At 37.1% G+C, this 25,284-nt stretch overlaps 1 protein-coding gene across 16 annotated transcripts in view; it reads left to right on the top strand.

Moving 5' to 3' along the window:
- The first annotated feature begins 5,423 nt into the window (after positions 1 to 5,423).
- Positions 5,424 to 25,284, top strand: part of rgs7b (regulator of G protein signaling 7b) — a 97,858-nt gene continuing 77,997 nt past the window's right edge. For all 16 annotated transcript variants that reach the window (XR_015504717.1, XR_015504716.1, XR_015504714.1 and 13 more), the window contains exons 1-2: positions 5,424 to 5,596; positions 8,814 to 8,911. Coding sequence is in view for 2 of the 16 variants with exons in the window: in XM_087277079.1 (XP_087133205.1) it covers positions 8,834 to 8,911 (78 nt within the window). In the remaining 14 variants the exon portion in view is untranslated. The remainder of the gene's footprint in view (positions 5,597 to 8,813; positions 8,912 to 25,284) is intronic.

Here is a 25,284-nt window from a genome sequence, read left to right as displayed (position 1 = left end):
ATTTATTAAAAAGAAAAGTCTTAATGAAAAAAATAAATAGTAAGAAGAAAAAGCAGTAAGTAACCTTTATAAAATAAGAAAGATTCAATTTGTTTGTCTAATTATGTAAACATGAAATTTAAATAAGCAAATATATTTGAAAACTCTACAAATCATCCTAAAATCTGAAGAATAAAACAACTGCATGGTGAAAATATCGTGTCTGCATTCATTCATTCATTCATTTTATTTTCAGCTTAGTCCCTTCATTAATCAGGCTTCGCCACAGCGGAATAAATCTCCAACTTACCCAGCATATGTTTAATGCAGTGCATGCTCTTCCAGCCGCAAACCAATACTGGGAAATGCCCATACACTCTCACATTCACACCCATACACTATGGCCAGTTTAGTTCATCAATTCCCCTATAGCGCATGTGTTTGGACTGTGGGGGAAACCGGAGCACCCGGAGGACACAGGGAGAACATGCAAACTCCACACAGAAATGACCACTGACCCAGCTGCGACTCGAACCAGAGACCTTCTTGCTGTGACTTTCATTGTAAAATTATTATTTATGTTTAAATGCCAACTTTTTTCATTCATTTATTAACATTTAATTAATTTATTTTAATTTATTAATTTATTGAAAAAATATTTATTTATTGTAATATATTTTATTTTATTTATTTGAAATTAATTAATTGTTATTCATTTTACATTGATTTAAATTTTATTTTAATTGTTCTTTATTGACATTTATTTTCATGGTAAAATTATTTGTTTAAATGCCAACTTTTTTCATTCATTTTTAATTTATTTACATTTAATTAATTTATTTTAATTTATCAATTTATTTTAATTTATTAAAAAAATTATTTATTTTTTGTAGAATATTTTATTTTATTTATTTGAAATTAATTAATGAATTGTTATTTAATTTCATTTATTAAAATTTATTTAAATTTTTTCTTTATTGACATTTATTTTTAGTGTAAAATTATTATTTAACCTCTACTTTTGGTTGCAAAATCTGAGGTAACTTCTGGGGTATGTTAAGTAGCCACAGCAACCTACTCTCTGAAGATAACCTGCTCCGGAGGAGGTTATCTTCAGAGAGTAAGTTGCTATGTTCCAGAGTTTGTCTGTTTTAACTGGTAAACAGGTTTTGGGTCAATCAACCGAGAGTTCAGGGTTTAGCAGTTGGTAAGTTAACCCAGCTTTCTGGAATACCCCCCCTGTAGGGCTGGTGTCCTGCATAGTTTATATCCAACCCCAATCAAGCTTTTCGTAGGCTAACTAGAACTGTTCTGGCTGGTGTGTTGAGGCAAGTTGGAGCTAAACTCTGCAGGACACCGGCCCTCCAGGACCGAGTTTGGACACCCCTATTCTAGTAGACTGAAACTGTGTCAGTCCAGTTTTCAGTTCAGTGTGGTTTAATATTCAATACTGAGAGTCCAAACACTGAAGAGCAAATCCATCCATGCCCTGCTCCACAAGTCCCAAACCAAGCAAGCCGGTGGTGGAACAAACTTCACCTACTGGCCAAAGTGAAGGATAAAAAAAAACCTGTCCAGAAAGCAGGCTCAGCTGGAGACCACCATTTCTCCTCTGGCCAAACATCTTGTGCAGAGCTGCAGTCTAGACGCTGGAGAAGCTGCAGGAGAGAGAGGTCACCGGCTGGTGGACAGGCTGACCCTTCAAAATCAATGCATGGACTCGTCTGTCACTGGAGTCTTACAGGAATCAGTCTAATGCTCTCCACTCCTCCATGACCACCACCACAGCAGCAGCTCAGGATACAGCCTGGTCCAGGATCATGGAGACCTCTAGAAGTCTTGGTTGTCATCATCTCCTCACAGGTCTTGGATCTCATCAACATGCTCTGTTCAGTCATGCTCGGAGATGTGACAGACGTCCTGTATTTCTCCCTGTGTCTATTAGTCGGTGTCTGCAGTATGAGTGTACTGTCTCTTTAAGAGCGTGTGCAGTGTGCACTACAGCGCTGTGATGTTCCCTACTGAGGGCAGGACAGCAGTGTGTCTCTGGCATTTCACCTGCTCCGCTCTTAATATTCACAGCCTGTGTGAGCTCCGTCCCAGCATGCATTGCTCATGTTGATTCATGTGGAGCGGGGGGGCAGAGAGCCATATGGACACCACAGGAGACGGGAGAGAGAGTGTGTGTGTGTGTGTGTGTGTGTGTGTGTGTGTGTGTGTGTGTGTGTGAGAGAGAGAGAGAGAGAAAGTGTGTGAGTGTGATTGTGTCTTTGTGTTTTAAGTATTTGTGTGTGCGTGCATGTTTAAGTGTGTGTGCTGTGTTGTGCTTAACTGTGTAGTTGTGTATGTGTGTGTCTCTGCATGTGTCTCTGTGTGTGTGTGTGTGTGATTGTGACTGTATTTGTTTGTGAAAGTATGAGTGTGTTTGCGTATGTGCATGTTTTAATTGTTTGTGTGCATGTTAAAGTGTGTGTGGGGTTGTGTTGTGCTTAATTGTGTAGCTTCATGTGTATGTGTCTGAATATCTCTGTCTCAGTCTGTGTGTCTGTCTTTCTTTGTGTGTCTCTCTGTGTTTGTGTGTGTGTGTGTCTGTATTTTTTTATTGTTCTTAAGTGTGTAGTTGTATGTTTGTGTGTGTGTTTGTATGTTTCTTTCTCTCACCATCTGTGTGTGTGTGTGTGTGTGTGTGTGTGGTTTGTGTCTTTGTATTTGTGTGATTGTGTGTTTGGCATTGTGCTTAAGTGTGTAGTTGTGTGTGTGTTTGTGTGGTTTGTGTCTGAATTTGTGTGATTCTCTCTATCTCTGTGTGTGGATTTGTGTGTGTGTGTTTCTGTGTGATTGTGTGTTTGGCATTGTGCTTAAGTGTGTAGTATATGTATTTGTGTGTGTGTGTGTTATTTGTGTCTCAGTATTTGTGTGTGTGTTTGTGTTTCTGTGTGTTTGTTTATGTTTGTGTTTCTGTGTGTGGTTTGTGTGTGTGTGTGTGTGTGATTTTTGTGTGTGTGTGGTTTGTGTCTCAGTTTGTGTGTGTGTGTGTGTGTGTGTGTGTGTTCGTGTTTATGTGTGTGTTTCTGTGTGTGGTTTGTGTCTATTTGTGTGTGTGTGTGTGTGTGTGTGTGTGTGCGTGTGTTTGATTGTTTGTGTGTCTTTCTGGGTGATTTGTGTGTGGTGTTGTGCTTAAGTGTGTAGTTGTATGTTTGTGTGTGTGGTTTGTGTCTCAGTATTTGTGTGTGTGTGTGTGTGTGTGTGTGTGTGTTGTTTGAGTCTCAGTATTTGTGTGTGTTTGTGTGTGTGTGTGTGTTGTTTGAGTCTCAGTATTTGTGTGTGTTTGTGTGTGTGTGTGTGTGTGTTGTTTGAGTCTCAGTATTTGTGTGTGTGTGTGTGTGTGTGTGTGTGTGTGTTGTTTGAGTCTCAGTATTTGTGTGTGTGTGTGTGTGTGTGTGTGTGTGTGTGTGTGTGTGTGTGTGTGTGTGTGTGTGTGTGTGTGTGTGTGTGTGTGTGTGTGTGTTGTTTGAGTCTCAGTATTTGTGTGTGTGTTTTTTTGTGTTTCAGTATTTGTCTGTCTCTGTGTGTGTGTGTGTGTGTGTGTGTGTGTGTGTGTAGGTGAGCTCTGGCATATGGTGTCTCTACAGGCTTCATCTCTCCGTCAGACTGTTGCTTTCTCTCTCTCAGTGATTCGGAGCTTCTTCAGGCTTGATGATGTCAGCAGGTCTGCACTTATTCAAAGCACCAACACATTAAAACACAAACCACAGTGAACCTACAGGGCTGAATCCAGGTCAATTGGGACGCTCTTCCTTAATCATCGCAATGGCAAAAGGTCGCTGGTTCGAGTTCCGGCTGGACCAGTTGTCATTTCTGTGTGGAGTTTGCATGTTCTCCCTGTGTTGGCGTGGGTTTCCCCCACAGTCCAAACACATGTGCTGTAGGGGAATTGATTAACTAAATTGGCCGTAGTGTATGAGTGTGTGTGTGTGTGAATGATTGTCTATAGGGGTTTCCCAGTACTGGGTTGCAGCTAAAAGGGCATTCGCAGTGTAAAACATGCTGGAATAGCATATATATCATATAGCTTACAGCATTCTGCTGTGGCGATCCCTGATGAATAAAGGGACTAAGCTGGAGGAAAATGAATAAATGAATGAGTTCCTATATGAGTGTAGGTCTTCCTGATCGCTGTGGTTTCTCACTCTCTTTACTGTGGTAAACATGAGATGCTCTGTCTCTGATGTATGTCGACTGCTCTGGCCTGGTATATTATATCACACTGGGTTATATAATACTACACTACAGCATGAGTTCAAAACATCATCCTCTGAACAATAAGGTGAGAGAGGCAATCAGGCTTTCAGTCACAAACACTATTTATTCTGCTCTATAATGAACTCTAAACATTATTTGAAGAGTTCAAATGCAAAAACCTCTAAGTGTCGTCTGAAATTTCCCCTCAAAATGAACCTTTTTCCCAGCCTCCTTTGTTAATGTTGTGTTATTTCACTTTAGAGACTATGAGAAGGACTCATTCTTTGCCATAAAAGTGATATTAGTGAACTTATACACAGGAGCTTGATATAAATGCAAATTTTAGAAAAAAAATCAGATGGCATTTAGAGGTTTTTGCATCTGAATCTTCATTTATACGTCATACATGAGTCGTTTCTGTCAGTGGTCATTCAACTCGTGCTTTTTTAACAATGCAAAACATCAGAGAACATTCACATAACGTTCAGGAAATGTTTGCAGAACGCTTCTTCAACTATTTCTGCAACGTTTGCGGTAATAAAAAATACAATTGTGTATTTTTATTTGCCTTGTTTTATATTAAAGAGAGCTCACCTAATCATGACATTTCGGTCATCATTTACATCATTCCTTTAATTAAAACTGATTTTATTTATTATGCTGAACCAAAATGAAGATAGTTTGAAGAATAGCTGATAACCATTGACTTCCACAGTATTCTACTATGGAAGTCAATGGTTGCAGGTGTTCAACATTCCTCAAATTATCTTATTTGTATTCAACAGAAAAAAAACTTGAAACCACTTGAGGGTGTAAATAATGAGTATGGTTTTATTTTTGTGTGAACTGGCCCTTTAAGTAGCCTATGTACATGGATTATATACATGTACAGTATTTATTTTGATTAGAAATTAATAAATTAAAATATACCCAAATTTATGAAATCTTTAATTATTGATCTTATATTTATTTTTTATACATAAGGTTGAATCTGCAAATACAAACAGATGGAGCGCATATAAATATAATTAATTCGCAATAACGCAGTGCACCATCATTATTATTATGATTACACCCTGTAGTGTAGTGCAGAATAATAACTGTAGTGCTCATCATGTATTGTAATGTGTGCGCGGCCGCGTGGACAGCAGGAGCGCGCTTGTGATTGGCCGCGGATCCCTGCGCGTTCACGCTCTAGTTGTGAGATTTGCGCGTCGCCGCTCGCTGGAGGAGAGGAAAGCGATAGTTGTCATACCGAGGGGCAAATAACTCATGGTTTCCAATGAATAACTGCCCCTGGAGCTCCACCGCCAGCTGACGACCTGCCCTGCGCGACGCACGCGGACGAGGAGCGACTCCCGCGCGATCCTGAGAGGTAAATCTGTGTGTTTGTTCGACGCGTGACGCGCCGCTGGAGCCCCGAACCGACCATCCGCGCCCGCCTCAGCCGCTCCAGGCCGCGGGACCGAGAGTGTGTGTTTGTTTGTGTGTTTGTATGTGTGTTTGTTTCAGAAAGCAGAGGTGTATGTTGCTACTGATGCTGCCTTCAGGACTCCCTCTCACTCTCCCCCTGTGTGTGTGTGTGTGTGTGTGTGTGTGTGTGTGTGTGTGTGTGTGTGTGTGTGCAAGGCATTAATGACACACCGAGATCACGTTCATCTGGAGATTTAATGCTTTATTCCTAACAGCAACCTCATTCGCCAGTCTATGTGTGTGTGTTCGACAGCAGCTGCTCTTATATATACATATCTATCTATCTATCTATCTATCTATCTATCTATCTATCTATCTATCTATCTATCTATCTATCTATCTTGTTGACACTCTTATATCCATCCATTAATCTTTATCCAGTACTGTCTGTCCTTCATAACATCTAACTGCTCTCATTTGACCATCCATCAGTTCTTACATCCATCCATCCATCCATCCATCCATCCATCCATCTGTATATTGTTGTATCTGTCCATCAGTTGTTTTATCCATCCATTCATCCACACTTCATTCTGTAAACTCTTGTATTCATCCATCCATCACACTGTTTAACCATCCATCTACTCTTCTGTCCTTCTCTCCGTCTGTCTTTCTGTCAGACTACCCCTCTATTCATTAATCCATTCCTCATTCTGTATATTGTTGTCCATGCATCCATCCATCCATCCATCCATCCTTTTGTCTCTCTCTCCATCTCACTGTTTGACCATCCCTCATTCTGTATATTGTTCTTTATTCATCCATCCGTCCGTCTGTCCGTCCGTCCATCAATTCATCCATCATACTGTTTAACCATCAATCTATTTTGCTGTCTTGCCCTCTTTCTGTCAGGCTATCCCTCTATTTATTAATCCATTCCTCATTCTGTGTATTGTTGTCCATCCGTCCATCCATCCATCCATCATACTGTTTAACCATTAATCTATTTTGCTGTCTGACCATCCATCTATCCTTCTGTCTCTCTCTATTTCTCTGTCTTTGTCTGACCATCCCTCTATCCATTAATCCATCCCTCATTCTGTATATTCTCATCCATCCATTTATCCGTCCATCCATTCCATTGGTGCTTTGTTCCATACATCCACCATCTGTCCTGTCCATTGGTCCATACATCCATCACTCTGTTGTTCCATCCATCCATCCATCCATCCATCCATCCATCCATTTGTCCGTCTATCCATCATCTCTCTCCTATCTGCTCGTCCGTCCGTCCGTCCGTTCATCCATCCATCATTCCTGTCCATCATTCCATTCATCCATCCATCCATTGGCCCATCTATCCACCTGTCCTTCGGCCCATCTATCCGCCTTTTTCATTGGTCCATCAATCCTGTCCAACAACCAATCCATCCGCCTGTCCAATGGTCCATCAATCCTTTTCCATTCATCCATCTATCCTGTCGATCGGTCCATCTATCTGCCAGTCCATTGGTCCATCTGCCTGTCATCCATCCATCTATCTTGTCCATCGGTCCATCTATCTGCCAGTCCATTGGTCCATCTGCCAGTCCATTGGTCCATCTGCCTGTCCATTGGTCCATCTGCCTGTCCATCCATCCATCTATCCTGTCCATCGGCCTGTCCATTGGTCTATCCATCCTGTCCATCAGCCCATCTATCTGCCAGTCCATCCATCCATCCATCCTGTCCATCGGCCTGTCCATTGGTCCATCCATCCTGTCCATCGGCCCATCTATCTGCCAGTCCATCCATCAATCCTGTCCATCGGCCTGTCCATTGGTCCATCCATCCATCCATCCATCCTGTCCATCGGCCCATCTATCTGCCAGTCCATCCATCCATCCTGTCCATTAGTCCATCCATCCTGTCCATCGGCCCATCTATCTGCCAGTCCATCCATCCATCCTGTCCATTGGCCTGTCCATTGGTCCATCCATCCATCCATCCATCCATCCATCCATCCATCCTGTCCATCGGCCCATCTATCTGCCAGTCCATCCATCCATCCTGTCCATCGGCCCATCTATCTGCCAGTCCATCCATCCATCCTGTCCATTGGCCTGTCCATTGGTCCATCCATCCATCCATCCATCTATCCATCCATCCATCCATCCATCCTGTCCATCGGCCCATCTATCTGCCAGTCCATCCATCCATCCTGTCCATCGGCCTGTCCATTGGTCCATCCATCCATCCATCCTGTCCATCGGCCCATCCATCCGCCTGTCCATCCATCCATCGGCCCATCCATCTGCCTGTCCATTGGTCCATCCATCAGCCCATCCATTCGCCTGTCCATCGGTCCATCCATCCATCCTGTCCATCGGCCCATCCGTCCATCCATCCATCCATTTGTCCATCCATCCATTTGCCTGTCCATCGGTCCATCCATTCATCCTGTCCATCGGCCCATCCATCCACCTGTCCATTAGTCCATCCATCCTCCTGTTCTTTGGTCCATCAATCCTGTCTAACCGTCCATCAAACCTCTTCATAGGCCATCCGTCTGCCTGTCCATCCATCCATCTCTCCTGTCCATCAACCCATCAATCAGCCTATCGGCCCATCCATTAGTGCATCCATCCATCCTGTCCATCGACTCATCCATCCGCCTGTCCATTGTTCTATCTGTCCATTGTTCTGTGACTGTTTGTGTCTGCGAGTGTTTTTTTTCCATATTGTGAAGCAGTTCCTAGAGAATTTTAAATGAGAAAACAGTGGGTGTGACTTGTTTTTTCTCCTGCAAGCTGATTGGCTGCTGTAAAGTAGGCGTGTCATTCAGAATAATGGGGAAATGATTTGAGGAGAGTTATTACAACAGACTCCTCCCCCTTTACCCTTTCTGCTTGTCAAAACTGACAACTGGAGGGGCGTGGTTAAGTATGTTAGCCCCGCCTACTACCTCAGAAAGCCCTAATCCTGTCCATCGGCCCTAATTTAACTGAAAACAAATTGAAAGTGCATTTTCGGATTTCAATTAAAGATTACTAGGGCAAACTGTAGTTTTGTCCCTAATGACAGATGAATTGTTCACCACAAAACTAGCAATGCGAGCTAACGACATGAATACGGTTAGTTTTGATTTGATGCATACTTTAATCTGCTGTGCTCCTCTGTGTGTGTGTGTGTTTCTGCAGGAGTGTCCAGCTCTTCAGGCATGGCTCAGCCCAGCTCGTGTGCTCAGGGCAGTAATGGTGTTGCAGACGAATCTCCCAACATGCTGGTCTACAGGAAGGTCAGTAATAGTCGCCCTATTCTTCTCCACGCTCAGCCGGGAAGCGTGTGATGGAGCTCTGGTTGGTTTTGTGTTGAAATAATCTGATGAGAAAAGCGTTATCTGCTTTAGTTTGTGGCTGTTAACTCCAACAATAGTCTTCATCATGCAATAAGGTGTAAGAATTCGAGGTGCTCTGAGTCTGAGTGATTTCAGACGTATATATGTGGCACTGAGATCTTAAAGGTGGACATAAATCTCTGACAGATTAGATTTGTTCATATTTAACCCAATGTTTTCTTTTTTTTAACAACACATTATTTAGGGTAAGGCGACGCAGTGGCGCAGTAGGTAGTGTTGTCGCCTAACAGCAAGAAGGTCGCTGGGTCGCTAGTTCAAGCCTCGGCTCAGGTGGAGTTTCTGTGTGGAGTTTGCATGTTCTCCCTGCGTTCTTGTGGGTTTCCTCTGGGTGCTCCAAAGACATGAGATACAGTTGAATTGGGTAGACTAAATTGTCTGTAGTGTATGAGTGTGTGTGTGAATGTGTGTTTTTGTTTCCAGAGATGGGTTGCGGCTGGAAGGGCATCCGCTGCATACAAACTTGCTGGATAAGTTGGCGGTTCATTCCGCTGTGCCGACCCCGGATTAATAAAGGGACTAAGCCGATAAGACAATGAATGAATGAATGAATGAATTATTTAGGGTAAAAAAAAAAAATCTGAATTGTGGGATGTAAAACAAAATGTAAGTTTAACAAAAATTAAATCCAAAAATCCATAAATGTGATGTACTGTAAACAGCCACATTTTCCTGATTTACATTTTAAAAATATTACAATTACTGATTTACAATATTGCAAGTAATATTTTCAATTTAATGAAATAAACACCAGTGTACAGTCAAAACAAGTTGTTCTCGGTTATTTAAATAACATTAATATTATTTAATAATAAATAAGTAATATTAATAAGTAATAGTACTTAATAAAATATGGACAAACCCAACATTGGATTATTTTTTTAAATTAATTTTAAAGTGCACTTTTTAACCAATGATTGTGTTTGTTCATATTTGACCCAATTCTTGCAACAACCCAGCATGTTTTGGCTGTTTTCCTTTACATTTACTTTTTTATCACATTTATAGGACCAAATAAAAATATTACACACTGATTAATATCTGGGTCAGAACAGCAAGAGAATGCAAGCATCATCAGCATCATCATCATCATCATCTCCATTGTCAACCTGTCATATTTATTACAATTCATCAAATTACAATTGCATAACAGTTTCTGTCATTATGAGGTGCCACTAGTAGCAGACCATCAGCGCAGAGCTTTAAAGAGACACGAGCTCTATTTACCTTTGCATGATTGTGATGTGGTGGCTCAGTGGTTAGCACTATGGCCTCACAGCAAGAAGGTCTCTGGTTCGAGTCCCAGCTGGGCCAGTTGGCGTTTCTGTGTGGAGTTTGCATGTTCTCTCAATGTTGGTGTGGGTTTCCTCCCGGGTGCTCCGGTTTCCCCCACAGTCCAAACACATGCACTATAGGGGAATTGATGAACTAAAAAATTGGCTGTAGTGTATGAGTGTGAATGTGAGTGGGTGTTTCGCAGTACTGGGTTGCAGCTGGAAGGGCATCGGCTTTGTAAAACATAAGCTGGAATAGTTGGCGGTTCATTCCACTGTGTTGACCTTTTAAAATAGAGACTAAGCTGAAGGAAAATGAATGAATAATTGTGATGTTTTCTGGTTTGTTTGTTCAGGAAATTTGTATTGTATGAATAAAGGTGATTAGAGGTAAAGTCTAGAAGGGATACAGCTGCACATACTCGCACTCAATCAATAATAATAAATGTTAACAAAAAAGTGCAAGGTAAAAAGTAATCGAGGCTGCGATATCTGCTACCAGATCTATTTTCAGCTGTCACACACCCACATGATGGTTATACGCTATAGTAATTTATAGTCAATAATACAGTGACACAAGTAGGGATGCAACGATTATATATTTTGGTTGTGCGATTATAGTCTGAGGAATAATCATGGTTATCACGATTATTATGCATTTATTTCAAAACACTGCTAGTTTAGAAAAATCACATGAAAACTCTTTATATTTTAAAATGTTATTTATTGCTGCTCAGTAACCAAATAATATGGCACAAAATAATAATAATAATAAAAAACAAACAATAGTCCATTTCTCTTTGGACTTAAAAACACATGAAAAAAGTTGGCATTTAAACATAAATAATAATTTTACACTGAAAATAAATGTCAATAAAGAAAATAAAAAATAAAATGTAAATACATTTAAGATAAATAACTAATTAATTAATTAATTAATTTTACTAAATAAAATAAAATATATTACAATAAATAATTAAAAAAATTAATATAAATAATAAACTAAAATAAATAAATGTAAATAAATTAAAAATGAATGATAAAAGTTGGCATTTAAACATAAATAATAATTTTACACTGAAAATAAATGTCAATAAAGAAAATAAAATGTAAATAAATTTAAAATAAATAATTAATTAATTAATTTTACTAAATAAAATAAAATATATGACAATAAATAATAAAAAAAAATAAATTAATATAAATAATAAACTAAAAATAAATAAATTAAATGTAAATAAATTAAAAATGAATGAAAAAAGTTGGCATTTAAACATTAATAATAATTTTACACTGAAAATAAATGTCAATAAAGAAAAAATAAAATAAAATTTAAATAAATTTAAAATAATAATAATTAATAAATTTTTAATAAATAAAATAAAATAAATTACAATAAATGAATATTTTTTAAATAAATTATTATAAATTAATACATTAAAATAAATTTATTAAATGTAAATAAATTAAAAATAAATAAATTAAATAAATAAATAAATAAATTTAAAATAAATAAATAAATAATTTAAAAAATAAACAATAAAATTCAAATAAATACATAAAATAAATCACATTAAAAATCGATAAACAAATAAATAAATAAATAAGTAGTATTTGTCTAATGTAAATTTGTTAAATATTAGGTAAGTATTTCTCTTTTACAGTGCAGAAATGTATTCAAAGGCTGCTGAACTTTTTGATCAACTATATAACAAAATCACTTAGTGTAGGGCGCTCGCGGCATTCTTTCAACTAGTAGGTGCGTCTGGAAAGCACGAGTCCCTTGCTCTATATATGCAAGCCACACACCTTCATTGGAAATAACTTGCAAAATACACGATATGTGACTGGCCCTTAGGTAATCGCTTTAGCCATAGTTAATGCAGTGTGCATGGTGTACAGTACAAGCTCATAACTTCAAACTAGCGCTCAGTTGGCATCACTTTAAGTTGCAGCAGTTTTGTTCCATGCAGGAACACAGTGTTGAGAAGCCTTACGATTAATTAACCATGTCGAATTAAAGCACGGTTAATAGTGAAATCGGTTAATCGTTGCATCCCTAGACACAAGCATTCTGACAATGACACCTCCAATGGAGATCAGGATGTTGCACAATCAGCTGAAATGTTGGTTATGTATGGGCGAGATATATTGCATCACCAGAAATGATTGAGGTCGTGTCCATTTGTGATAATAAGTTGATATATTGATTTTTGTGCCAGGCCTAATGAGTTGTTCTGATCATTTGAATCAGTTTTTCCTGTAATAAAGGGCAGTATAAAGACTTCAGGGAGGTCGACTGGCTTATGTTGAGTTTTCCATTTTCAGGCTTGAATATTTGATGCTTTAAAAGGATGATTTTAGAGACTCTAGCAGCTTTCATATGGAAAAAAAATCCCTCCTGAGGCTCTTCGTCTCTAAACTTTTCTTTTGAAGCATTTCTGCAAACTTCCCTCTGCATATTTCTTCTCATTTTTGCTGGTGTATTTCAGAAATTATTTCAAGAACGCCACTAGTAAACGCCTAAAATTCCTCACAAAAGTCTTGTTGCCTATGCAAGTTTCAGGAACAACAAATAATAAGTTGACTTCTAGTTGATTATTTGGCATCGGAAGTGTCTTATATGAAAGGCAAAGGCCTCAAGATGACGCTTATTTGAGCACAATAAAATCTGATCATGCCTTTAATGATTCCATAAGGACAGTGCGGTCTGACTCTGCTTAGACTAAAGTCTCATCACTGAACAGAAATAATGTCCAGTATAGAATATAAAGTCCTGCTGCAGTGGAGACAGAATGAATATTGTGTCTGACTCCATCATGAGCTTGGAGGACTGCATCCATACATCTCTGACATGACTCAAATCACTGATTAATAAAGTCATCTGGAATGAAGAAGAAAGCCTTCCTGCAGGACTCCCAGAGTTCATCAAGAGTCTTTGTGTTCATCTTCAATGCTTCCTCCTTCATCTTACCCCAGGCATGCTCAATAATGTTCATGTCTGGTGACTGGGCTGGCCAATCCTGGAGCAGCTTGACCTTCTTTGCTTTCAGGAGTTTTGATGTGGAGGCTGAAGTATGAGCAGGAGCGCTATCCTGCTGGAGAATTGTCCCTCTCCTGTGGTTTGTAATGTAATGGGCAGCACAAATGTCTTGATACCTCAGGCTGCTGATGTTGCAGGTCTCTCGCACGCCCCCATACTGAATGTAACCCCAAACCATGACTTTTTCTTCACCAAACTTGACTGATGTCTGTGAGAATCTTGACTCCATGCTGGTTCCAGTAGGTCTTCTGCAGTGGTGATGATTGGGATGCAGATCAACAGATGATTCATCTGAAAATTCAACCTTCTGACACTTTTCCAAGATCAACTAGATGTCAGGTTATTATTTGTTGCTCTTACAACCGAGATCAAGACAAGACTTTTGTCAGGTAGTGTAGTACACCTAAAATGCTGTTTTAAGTCTAGAAGGGATACAGCTGCAGCCGGACGTCAAGGAGAATTATTTATGCTATTAAAATAATACAATTGCCGATCAACAACGAGTGTATTTACATTACTGTGAGGTCTGGGGTTGAAGTAGATGTTAATAAAATAAAGTTTCTAGGTGATTAATAAATAATATGAATAACACTCTGTATAATTACTGTTTTTACATTACTGTGAGGGTTGGGTACACATCAATAAAATACAATTTAATGTGTAATTTATTAACTAATATAAATAATACTCTGTATAATTACTGTTTTTATATTACTCTCAGGGTTGGGGTTGGGTACACATCAATAAAATACAAGTAACGTGTGATTTCATAAATAATATAAATCTCATTAACTTCCGCAAACAGCTGTATCTCTCCTAGCAACAGCCATTTTTTTATTATGCAGCAAAATATGCTCCATATTTCCTTTATAAGAGCTCAGTGTATCATCAGGAGCCATGCATATTGATTTGGACTCGTTTCTGAGTTTATTTTTAATCTCATGAAAACAGTAACCATTGACTTGCATTAATTAAATCACCAACGGACCACGAATTCAGCTAAAGATCTTCTATAAATATTCTTCTGAGCAGTGAACTTTTACCCGAGATGTGTTAATATAGTGGGCGGCACGGTGGCTCAGTGGTTAGTACTGTGACCCCTCACAGCCATAAGGTTACTGGTTCGAGTCCCGGCTGGGCCAAAAAAGCGAGTGGCTGCACAAGTGTGCTGGCAGTGACCGAATCAGCGAAGAGTGAGTGCTGTTAAGAGTGTTTGGAGAGACGTTTGGCAGAGATGGTGGGTTTAGCTGTTGCCCGAGATCATGTGAGGTTTCCACAACAAAGGGAGCTGAGTGACGTCACTCTACATAGACGCGAGCCTTAACCACTTAAACTCTGCGGACCCGGTACCGGGTCCGTGACGTCATCGACTTTCGCTTTCAGATTTAAAGGGCAAGCGTTGCACCAGACCCCTGTAAGTGGTTTCGTTTGAAAGTGTAGAATCTATATTTTATGCACATATGCATCACTTTGGTTTTTATTCTACTGTGCAAAAGTAATTTACACTTAAATACACAGTATTTTGGATACCCGAGCTGGTTGTTGAACATTGGTTCATTTTCATATTTTTCATACGACACATGTACAAGTTATAGCTCAAATGAAAGCTCTTGCCGGTGCTCATACAGTTCTAGCATTGTTTTTACTGGATTATATTCACATATCAAACTATTTCTGAATGAATCTCGCTGTTTCCATGGCGCAGAAGTGAAAACAATACATTAATGATCAATAAGCAGCCCCAGATAGCACAGACAGCTGTCATCTCTTACCTTATGCTGTGCGCTTCAGGGCCATTCTCCTCTGTTTTTGAGGTGATGTGCATAAGTAATCCTTTTATATGTCTGACGTGCTCCAAACACAGTGAATTATGTTTGATCAAACAAAAGAATAGTGAAATATGAAAACAATGATCGCTCCCTGTGGCTTGTACAGCTCCTCTCATCAGTTGGAACACAATAACTTTTGCATAGATTATGGTGGAGACAATTTTCTGTTTTCCTATGATTACAGACATGTGCAGAAACCACCAACATTAATTACAGCACGCTAGACCACACACAACCTAAAAGATACACTTTCACATTTGAGTTTATAACAAATAATACAAAAAGCGCTTCTTTTAGGTGTTTATTATAACACAGACGACATATACAGATATTTTAAACCCTTTCAATAGTGTTTTATGAAAATTTAAAGGGTTTTCTTTAAAATGATACCAAATGTTTGCATTTACACCTCTGCATGTGGATTTGGGAAGCTTTTAAATTTGGGGAGGCAAAATCCAGGCGGAAATCTCCAAATAGCAGCAGAGTTGAACTGGTTAAGTGATTTCCCTCTAGTTCAGGTACTTTACATTTTTACAAAAAAAAGGAAAACAAAACGCTAGCATACCAGCATCATTGAAGGGTTGAATGCCAAAGCGATGTGTTTACAGCTGTTGACCTTTTCCGTAACGCTTCTACTCGTTGAATGAACTGTTAGGGTGCGTTCACACCTGTGAATGGATTCACTCGTTCTGAAACAGGGCCTAAAATTGTTACAGTGTTGCTCTTTGCTCTTGGAGCGGTTCGCTTTCACACTGCAGTTTCTAAACGGACCAAAAGAGCTAAAACAAGTCACGTTCAGCTGTCAGGGGGGTGGTAGTGGTTTGGTGGTGTTTGACAGGGTGCGTGCGACGTGTCTGAAGAGCTAGGACGGATGCCGTGGGGAGGGGTGAGAAGGCTGCAGGACGTATATGAGAACCGGGAGGAAGACGCGCGATTTCCTGGAAATGATCACTCGTTTGCGGTCACCCAGGAGTCTCTGTGCATTTGCGGGAGACTAATGAAACTTCTGAGAGACTTTGGATGTCTGGAATGACCTCCCGCCCTACTCATAATTCTCTTCATATAGCCGTATGCCTATTGCATATCCATAATAGACTGTGATTTAACCGGGCTCAGATCGTATCGCTTTCTCTCTACAATCGATCCGCTTCAGAGTTCATTTCAGTCAAGCCGAGACCACCTCATTCAAGCGATCTTGGAGCGAATGTTTTGCCGCGGATCCGAGCACGATTGCTGGATTCACATATGCCAAACGAACCGCGCTAATTGGGTAAACGAGACCGGTTCCGAAACAAAAGTGTAGGTGTGAATGATTGGTTAATATCAGCTGTCAATCACTCAGCCAACGCCTTCTGCCTTCAGATGACTGAGATACAACTGCGAAAATGTGAAGCGCTGAAGATGAGAGAATGAAAATAACACTGACAGATTTAGTTTAGAAACCACATACAGTTACTAATAATGGCACATCTTATAAGTGATCATGTGCTGAATGTTAATCCAGCATTTACACTTTTCCATGAGTTGACAACAGACTTCCAGTGGCTTCAAGTCCGCTATGAACATGACTAAAGCCGTTCACTGTAAAGTCTTTGGGACGGGGTTTGCAGGTAACAGCGTTTGCCACTGAATCTACACATTGTAAGCGTGAGAGATGCTGTATAATCCTTCATTTAATCCTCACCATGCTGTTAGCCGTGCTAGCGGCAGCTATATGTAACATTTAACACAGCTCATGAAAAGACCGTTATTGTTATTAAGATGACATGCAAATAATAAGTTCCATATCAACATAAATGTGGGACGGGGCAATGGATCACGATGCTGAGTTTGTCGGCCATCGGCGATGGACGGTGCCATCGTCTGTCAGCACAACCCTATTAGATACGGATTATTATTATTTCAGTGGATGCCTTTTTCTTTGCGTGTGGTATAAATTGATCATGATATTTTCATAAAACTGTTTATTTTCAGTTTTGGTTATGAGCGAGGTGTTGGTGGTGATCTTTCAGTGATGGAAAATGAAAATATTCCAATACGCACTCATTTGGTGAATTCGTGTGTATTTTGTTTGTTATGTTTAGTATAGTTGTAGTCGATGGCTTTTAGCTATCTGGGCTAAAGTTAAATTTGTAATATTGACGGATTTATTCTGTTTGGCTCCCCAACAAAAAGTAAAATATTACCTACTTGGGGTTTAAGGTAGGGCCACCGTTACACTGCTAAAAAAAATGGTACATCCTGGGATGTATTTGGCACTCTCCAGAAATGTATACAGGGGTACTTATCAATAATGAGCCTGGGTTGATTTTAGTTCTTCGTGTCGTGAAGTTCATAAAGGACTTTCCACTGGGATTTTCTCTTGTTTGCCGTTTAATAAACACATCAGCCAGAGTGATTCCGGTGGATGTTTTACAGTCTGAGTCTGTCTGGAGACTCATTTCTGCAGGATCTGCGCTTTTGAGATGTAAGTCAGGAGTGCATGAGCCGCTCAGCACAGTTTAACCTGTTTTCAGAGAGGATTGATGCTCTGCTTAATGATTTATTCAGTGAATGGCAGATTACTGACACAGCTTCATTCTCAAATCCAGCGCGTCCCAAGAGGCAAATATGACTGTAGCAACATCCGATTAGATGAACCCAAACGCACAGCACTGAGTTTAAAGGGATAGTTCACACTAAAATCTTCATTTACGACTCTCTGTACCTGACCTATTTTACAAGTTATAAATGGAGAGCACAGAGAAAATAAGCATGTTAATATGTATTTTCTTTCTTTCTTTTTTTATTGAATTGTTTTTAATTATAATAAACATAGTAGTGCTGGGCGATTTGGCCTAAAATCAAAATCTTGATTAATTGAATATTTTACCTCGATTGTGATTAATGAAGGATTATTTTATTTTTATAAATATATACAGTTGAAGTCAGATTTATTAGTCCCCCTTTGTTTTTTTGTTTTTTAAATATTTCTTATTTAAATATTTTCAAGGAAATGTTCACAATATGTCTGATAATATTTTTTCTTCTGGAAAAAGTCTTATTTGTTTTATTTTGGCTAGAATAAAAGCAGCTTTTAATTTTTTTAAACACCATTTTAAGATCAATATTATTAGCCCCTTTAAGCTATATATTTTTCCGATTGTCTACAGAACAAGCCGTCGTTATACAATAACCTGCCTAGTTACCCTAATTAGCCTAGTTAAGCATTTAAATATCACTTTAAGCTGTATAGAAGTGTCTTAAAGAATATCTAGTCTAATATTATTTACTGTCATCATGACAAAGAGAAAATAAATCAGTTATTAGAGATGAGTTATTAAAACTAATATGATTAGACATGTGCTGAAAACATATCTCTGTTAAACAGAATTTAGGGGAAAAAAACAGGGGGCTAATAATTTTGACTTTAACTGTATATATTTTGCCTTCATCGTTCACTAACAGTGCATTTTGTACAGTAAATACACTCACATATTACAAGTCAGATTTCTGAATTTTTTCTCATTAATTGATTTTAAATAATTGAAGGAAACACACACTATCTACTATCTATGATTATTTATTTAACATCAATGTTGAACGACCGAAATTAAAACACACACACCGCCTAAATCCAACAGTCAGTATTTTCATATAGAAAAGTGAAAATAAATAACTTGCACTTTTGGAAACAAATTATTTTCAGTGCTTTTCATAATAAAAGTAGAAAATAAGCAGCATCTCTTCTAAATAAATATTTTTAACAGTGCATTCCTTGCATCTTCTGTTAACAAATATTTAAATGTAAATAATCGTTTGAATGTAATGGAAAATATGCCGTTGGGCGATGTCGACCAATTTTGCATCGTACAATGTTTAATATGTAACATCGCGATGGACGATGGCATCGTCATAATAGGTGGCGGTGAATCAATTATTTATAATGAATTAATTCATAACAAATTAATTATTTGCAGCCTACCGTTTCAACTAGCTGACCCTCATGGTCTTAGCTTAACTCATAACTAAATTAATCATAAATAAAGAGAAGTAACGCACAAATTACCACCGGTAAAACTCTCTCCACGGGACTCTGGCATAAACAGGCAGAGTGATCTGTGTCCTTATTATTATCATTATCATTATTAACTAATATTATTTATTATTATTATTATTATATTATTATTTATTATTATTGTAATTTATTTATTCAATATTATTATTTATTAATGTTATTGTTATTAATTATTATTATTATTTATTTATTATTATTATTATTATTATTATTATTATTAATACTACTGATATTTTTTATTATCATTATCATTATTTATTAATTGTTATTATTACTATTATTGTTTATTATTATTATTATTTAGTTATTTAAAATTTATTATCATTATGATTATTATTGTTATTTATTATTATTATTATTATTATTACTACTACTACTGATGATAATAATAATAATTATTATTATTATTTATTATTATCATTATCATTATTTATTAATTGTTATTATTACTATTGTTTATTATTATTATTTAGTTATTTATTATTATTTTATCATTAATTATTATTATTATTTATTATTATTATTATTATTATTATTATTATTATTATTATTATTATTATTAATATTATTCTAATCTTGCACAATATTTAATGCATTTTTCAAATGATAAGACTGTGAACTTAAACCTTTCAATTATATTTACAATTTTGCCATTTTTGACCTGTTTCAGTGATAATCTTTTAATAATCTTAATTTTGGCCTCTATATGAATAATTCTATTTTTGCATTAAGTTGAATGAGTGCTTTTGACCTGCTTTTATGTTCTGTTCATGTGTGTGTGTGTGTGTGTGTGTGTGTGTGTGTGTTGTCTTTGAAGCTGAGAGACTCTCGCAGGGTTTCAGATCACTGTGACCTTCATACAGTTACTCTCTAATGCTTTCAACATCAGTGATGTCTGAGAACTGGCCTCAGATCTGTTCCTGTTCACATTTATTCCTCTGTCTTCACTTTAAGCAATCATTCATTTACTTTCGGTTAATCCTGGGTTATACTCAACACGTTCGCTAGTTTGCTTAAGTGCGTGCTGCGAATGTGCACCGTGTTTGATTTGAGTTGAATATGAAACACTTTCAAGAGATTTTGTCTGAAACAGCTGCACAGACATCTTTATGATCCACCCATGAGTGATCATAGGAATAACCAGATGATCAATAACTCTTGGCTAGAAATTGCAACAGCAGTGGGAAAGGAGGAAAGTTTTTGTTAAAATGTTTGGAAAATCCTGAGGGATGAGTTTGTTAAAGGGGTGGTCCACTACGATATTATATTTTAAACTTCAGTTGATGTGTAATGTAGCTGTGTGAACATAAACAGCATCTCTGAATGTAAAATATTCAAAGTTTAATGCAAAGGGAGACCTTGATTTGTACAGAGTTAGCTTAGCAACGCCTACAATTAACGAATTTTGGGGACTACAAAAAATACTTCCGCCCCCTGTGAGATCACAAAAGTTCGTTATTGCGCATCCCACACTGCGCAGGTAAAGGCCGTGGCCAGAGGCGCTGTAACGTTACTGCAGAGAGAGAAATGCCATCCTGCTGTTTCCACAGAGCTGTTCTGTTTCTGTTGTTGGGCTTCCAAATGACACGACCCAAACACAGAAGTGCTTACAGTTCAATATTAATTATGTTCCAGAGAACTATAAAATACATAGCAAGCATGATTTGACAAAACACAGCTTCCAGAATCTCTCCCAGTTCAGTGCTGGATTCAGTTAAAATCTCCTCAAAGATGGAGCAAGGAGACGCTGTGAACTCTGAGTCATGACCTGTAAGTGTTTTTATTTGTTAAAATTGATCATGACATGTACAGTGTCTAACTTTAACGGTGTGTTGTAGCAAAGATGTAAACAACGGGAAATTATGGTAACCGCTAACGACTTAGCTAACGTTACAAATCCATATTTATCAAACGGCTGTAAACGCACACACACACATACACATACACGCACTCTTGGCCAGCACCTGCGTCTCTCTGTGTGAGACGGCAGAATTTCTCTCTATAGGCAGCTATGCTATGCGTTTTACAACTCGGACAATAAAGTCGCAAAAGATATGTGAACGATTCATGTTACTTACACAGGCATATTCCGCATATGCATGAAAGACGTCCTGTAACGCGTTGATTTAAAAAAAATACAGCAATGATTTCCCAACTGGAGTGTAACATCAAAAACAAATCAATCCAGGCTCACAAAGGTCTCATCTCACATCTTGTGCTTTATTCTGTCACCATAGAAAATAACTTAATCCGAGCATGAGAGAAAAAGAACAATAAAAATCTCTCCCGCGCACATGCGCTTCTCGTGTTACAGATACTTCATCGTATACACGCATAAACACACTAAAAGGCACAGAAACAGTTAAAGGAGCCGCATCCCATTTTCACTCGTTACAGACACGTGTTGACTGACTGACTGACTGACTGACTGACTGACTGACTGACTGACTGACTGACTGTTTACACAAAACGCGCGTGCTTGTCAGGGCGTGACGTGAAGCCGATCGGCGAATCACAGCATATTATGATGATGACCAATCAGAGTCACTTGAGGGTGGGCCTTTTAGAGGAACTAGGAAATATGACAGTCGTTTTCATGTTAGCTGAGTAGCTGTGTATAATCAAAGTGAGATTTATGAAAAAATAACACGATTTCCTTCAAGTTAAACATGACCACACATTGCTTTGCATCTTATTAACACAACCAAGCCTTAAAAATAACATTCTGGACCACCCCTTTAAAGCTGAAAGAGGCCATACAAAAGTGGAGACCCAGGTACACAATCACTGAATCAGTCATAACTTTTACACTGATGTTTATAATACAATTTAGAATTTAAAACAATTTAATAGTCACCAAACTATAATTAAGGAACACATTATTTCTTTAATAACTGAAAAGAATATTTGACCCTGTCTGTTTACAATATACTGATGTCTGTTTCTCTGGGCTTCATTGATGATAATAGTCAGGAATGTTGAACCACTATTGCCTCTTTCGCTTATCAGTTGAGGACAGAAACTAGCCAGACAGTAATGTGTGAATTGTGGAGCGGGCTAAATTAAAAAAAAAAAAAAAAAAAAAAAACATCTGTATTTTTAGTAATTGTACTTTTGTGCTTTTATTCTTGCCATAATAACAATATATATTTGAAGAGCAACTCATGTTCTGTAATCATTAATATTGTCATAAACTTTAATATCTAGAACTGTCCGAGATAAGAACTAAAGCAAGTGATGCATCAAAGTGTGATTTAAAACAAATCTTGAATGGTTATAAAAATCCTTATAATCATTAAAATAAATGATAAAAACAATAAAAAGTAATTAGTTTAAAAATATTGAATGATATTAATGATATTATATTATGTTATTATTATTATTGTTATTATTATTTTTAATATTGTAATTTATTATTATTGTTTTGTTTATTATTTATTTATTATTATTATTATTTATTATAATTATTTTTATTAATATTGTTATCTATTATTATTATTATCATTATTTATTATTATTTATTATCATTATTATTATTATTATTATTATTATCATTATTTATTATTTATTAATTATTATTATTCGTATTGTTATTTATTATTATTGTTGTTATTATTATTATTTTCATTATTTATTAATTATTATTATTATTATTATTATTATTATTATTATTATTCGTATTGTTATTATTATTATTTTTATTATTATTATCATTATTTATTTATTATTATTATTATTATTATTATTATTATTATTATTATTATTTATTAATTATTATTATTCGTATTGTTATTTATTATTATTATTATTTATGTATTATTGTTTATTTAAAAGTAATTCGTTTAAAAATATTGAATGATATTATGTGGTTAACTTTCTACTTCTCTGTTTATTCGTTTGACTTTACAGTCGTTGTCTTTTGACCGCCCCGTGTCATTTTAAAGAGTATCACAATGGCAAACGCTTCAAGTCTAAAAGCCTCGTCTGCTTCGTGAGATGTGCGCGCAGTCAGCAGAGGTTCGCAACGCAGTGCCAGGCGAAAGTATTAATCAGTGATCGCCCCAGTGGAATGAACCGCCAACTATTCCAACATATGTTTTACACAGCAGATGCTCTTCCAGCCTCAACCCAGTACTGGGAAACACCCATACACTACGGGCAATTTAGTCAATCAGTTTCCCTATATCGCATGTGCTTGGACTGTGGGGGAAACCGGAGCACCCGGAGGAAACCCACACCAACACGTGGAGAACATGCAAACTCCACACAGTAACGCCAACTGACTCAGCCGAGACTCGAACCAGTGACCTTCTTGCTGTGAGGCCACAGTGCTAACCACTGAGCCACCGTGTCACCCATTATTAGTATTCATTCATTCATTCATTTTCTTTTCGGCTTAGTCCCTTTATTATTCAGGGGTTGCCACAGCGGAATGAACCACCAACTTTTCCAGCATATGTTTTACACAGCAGATGCCCTTCCAGCTGCAACCCATTACTGGGAAACATCCATACACTCTCATTCACACTACGGACAATTTAGCCTACCTGATTCACCTGTACCACATGTCTTTGGACCTGTGGAGGAAACTGGAGCACTCGGAGGAAACCCACGCCAACACAGGGAGAACATGCAAACTCCACACAGAAACGCCAACTGACCCAGCTGGGGCTCAAACCAGTGACCTTATTGCTGTGAGGTGATCATGCTACCCACTGCGCCACCATGGCGCCAAGCTATTAAATGAAATATATTATTAATCGATTGGTTATCAGCAAGTGCTGTGCAATCAATTAAATCCAATATCGTCCAGCTGATTTAATCTCCATCGTTCAGCGGCTCAGATTCACTTCCGCCGGGCGCTGGAAATGCTGATTGATTTCCAGAGATTGCATTGATTATAATTAAACCGATAGCAGATAGCGGCCCAGAGCTGCTCTTAGATTAATGTCAGGTGTTAATGGATTGAATATCGCCTCATGGATCAGTTTAGAGCACTAATCTGACGCCAAGAGTCTAATGCATCTTCAGATTTACACCTGATGCCCTGCAGCAGAAAACACTGCACATCTACAGCTTAAAAAACGATTGAACACTCTGAAAATCATTTACTCTTGATATTTTTATGTGTGTTTTTTATTATTTTGTATCATTTACTCAGTCTACAATGTAAAAACAAACCCTAAATTGGCAGTTTTCTGTATTTTGTGATTCTTGTTTTTATTTCTGCTTGTGTATTTCTGCTTTTTAACTGCATTATGGGAGCTTAATCTTTCTTCCAACAACTTTTGATCATGAAAAATTGGACTTAAAAAAAAAAAAAAAATATATATATATATATATATATATATATATATATATATATATATATATATATATATATACATACATACATACATACAGTTAAAGTCAGAATTATTAGCCCCCTTTGATTTTTTAAAAATATTTTCCAAATGATGTTTAACAGAGCAATGAAATGTTCACAGTATGTCTGATAATATTTTTTCTTCTGGAGAAAGTCTTATTTGTCTTATTTTGGCTAGAATAAAAGCAGTTTTAAATTTTTTATGAACCTTTTTAGGGACAATATTATTAGCCCCTTTAAGCTATATTTTTTTCTCGATAATCTACAGAACAAACCACTGTTATACAATAACTTGCCTAATTACCCTAACCTGCCTAGTTAACTTAATTAACCCAGTGAAGCCTTTCAATGTCACTTTAAGCTGTATAGACGTGTCTTGAAAAATATCTAGTCTAATATTATTTACAGTCATCATGGCAAAGATAAAATAAATCAGTTATTAGAAATGAGTTATTAAAACTGATATGATTAGAAATGTGTTGAAAATAATCTGCTCTCCGTTAAACAGAAATTGGGGAAAAAATAAACAAGCGGTCTAATAATTTAGGGGGGCTAATAATTCAACTGTATATATACATACATACATATATACACACACATATATATATATATATATATATATATATATATATATATATATATTTTTTTTTTTTTTTCAATTATATATATATATATATATATATATATA

Source organism: Danio rerio, chromosome 12 (assembly GCF_052040795.2).
Source record: "Danio rerio strain M-AB ecotype USA chromosome 12, GRCz13ab, whole genome shotgun sequence".
Taxonomy (NCBI): Eukaryota; Metazoa; Chordata; class Actinopteri; order Cypriniformes; family Danionidae; genus Danio; species Danio rerio.
The sequence above is the reverse complement of the archived record's forward strand: the minus strand, read 5'-3'. Positions and strand labels throughout refer to the sequence as shown.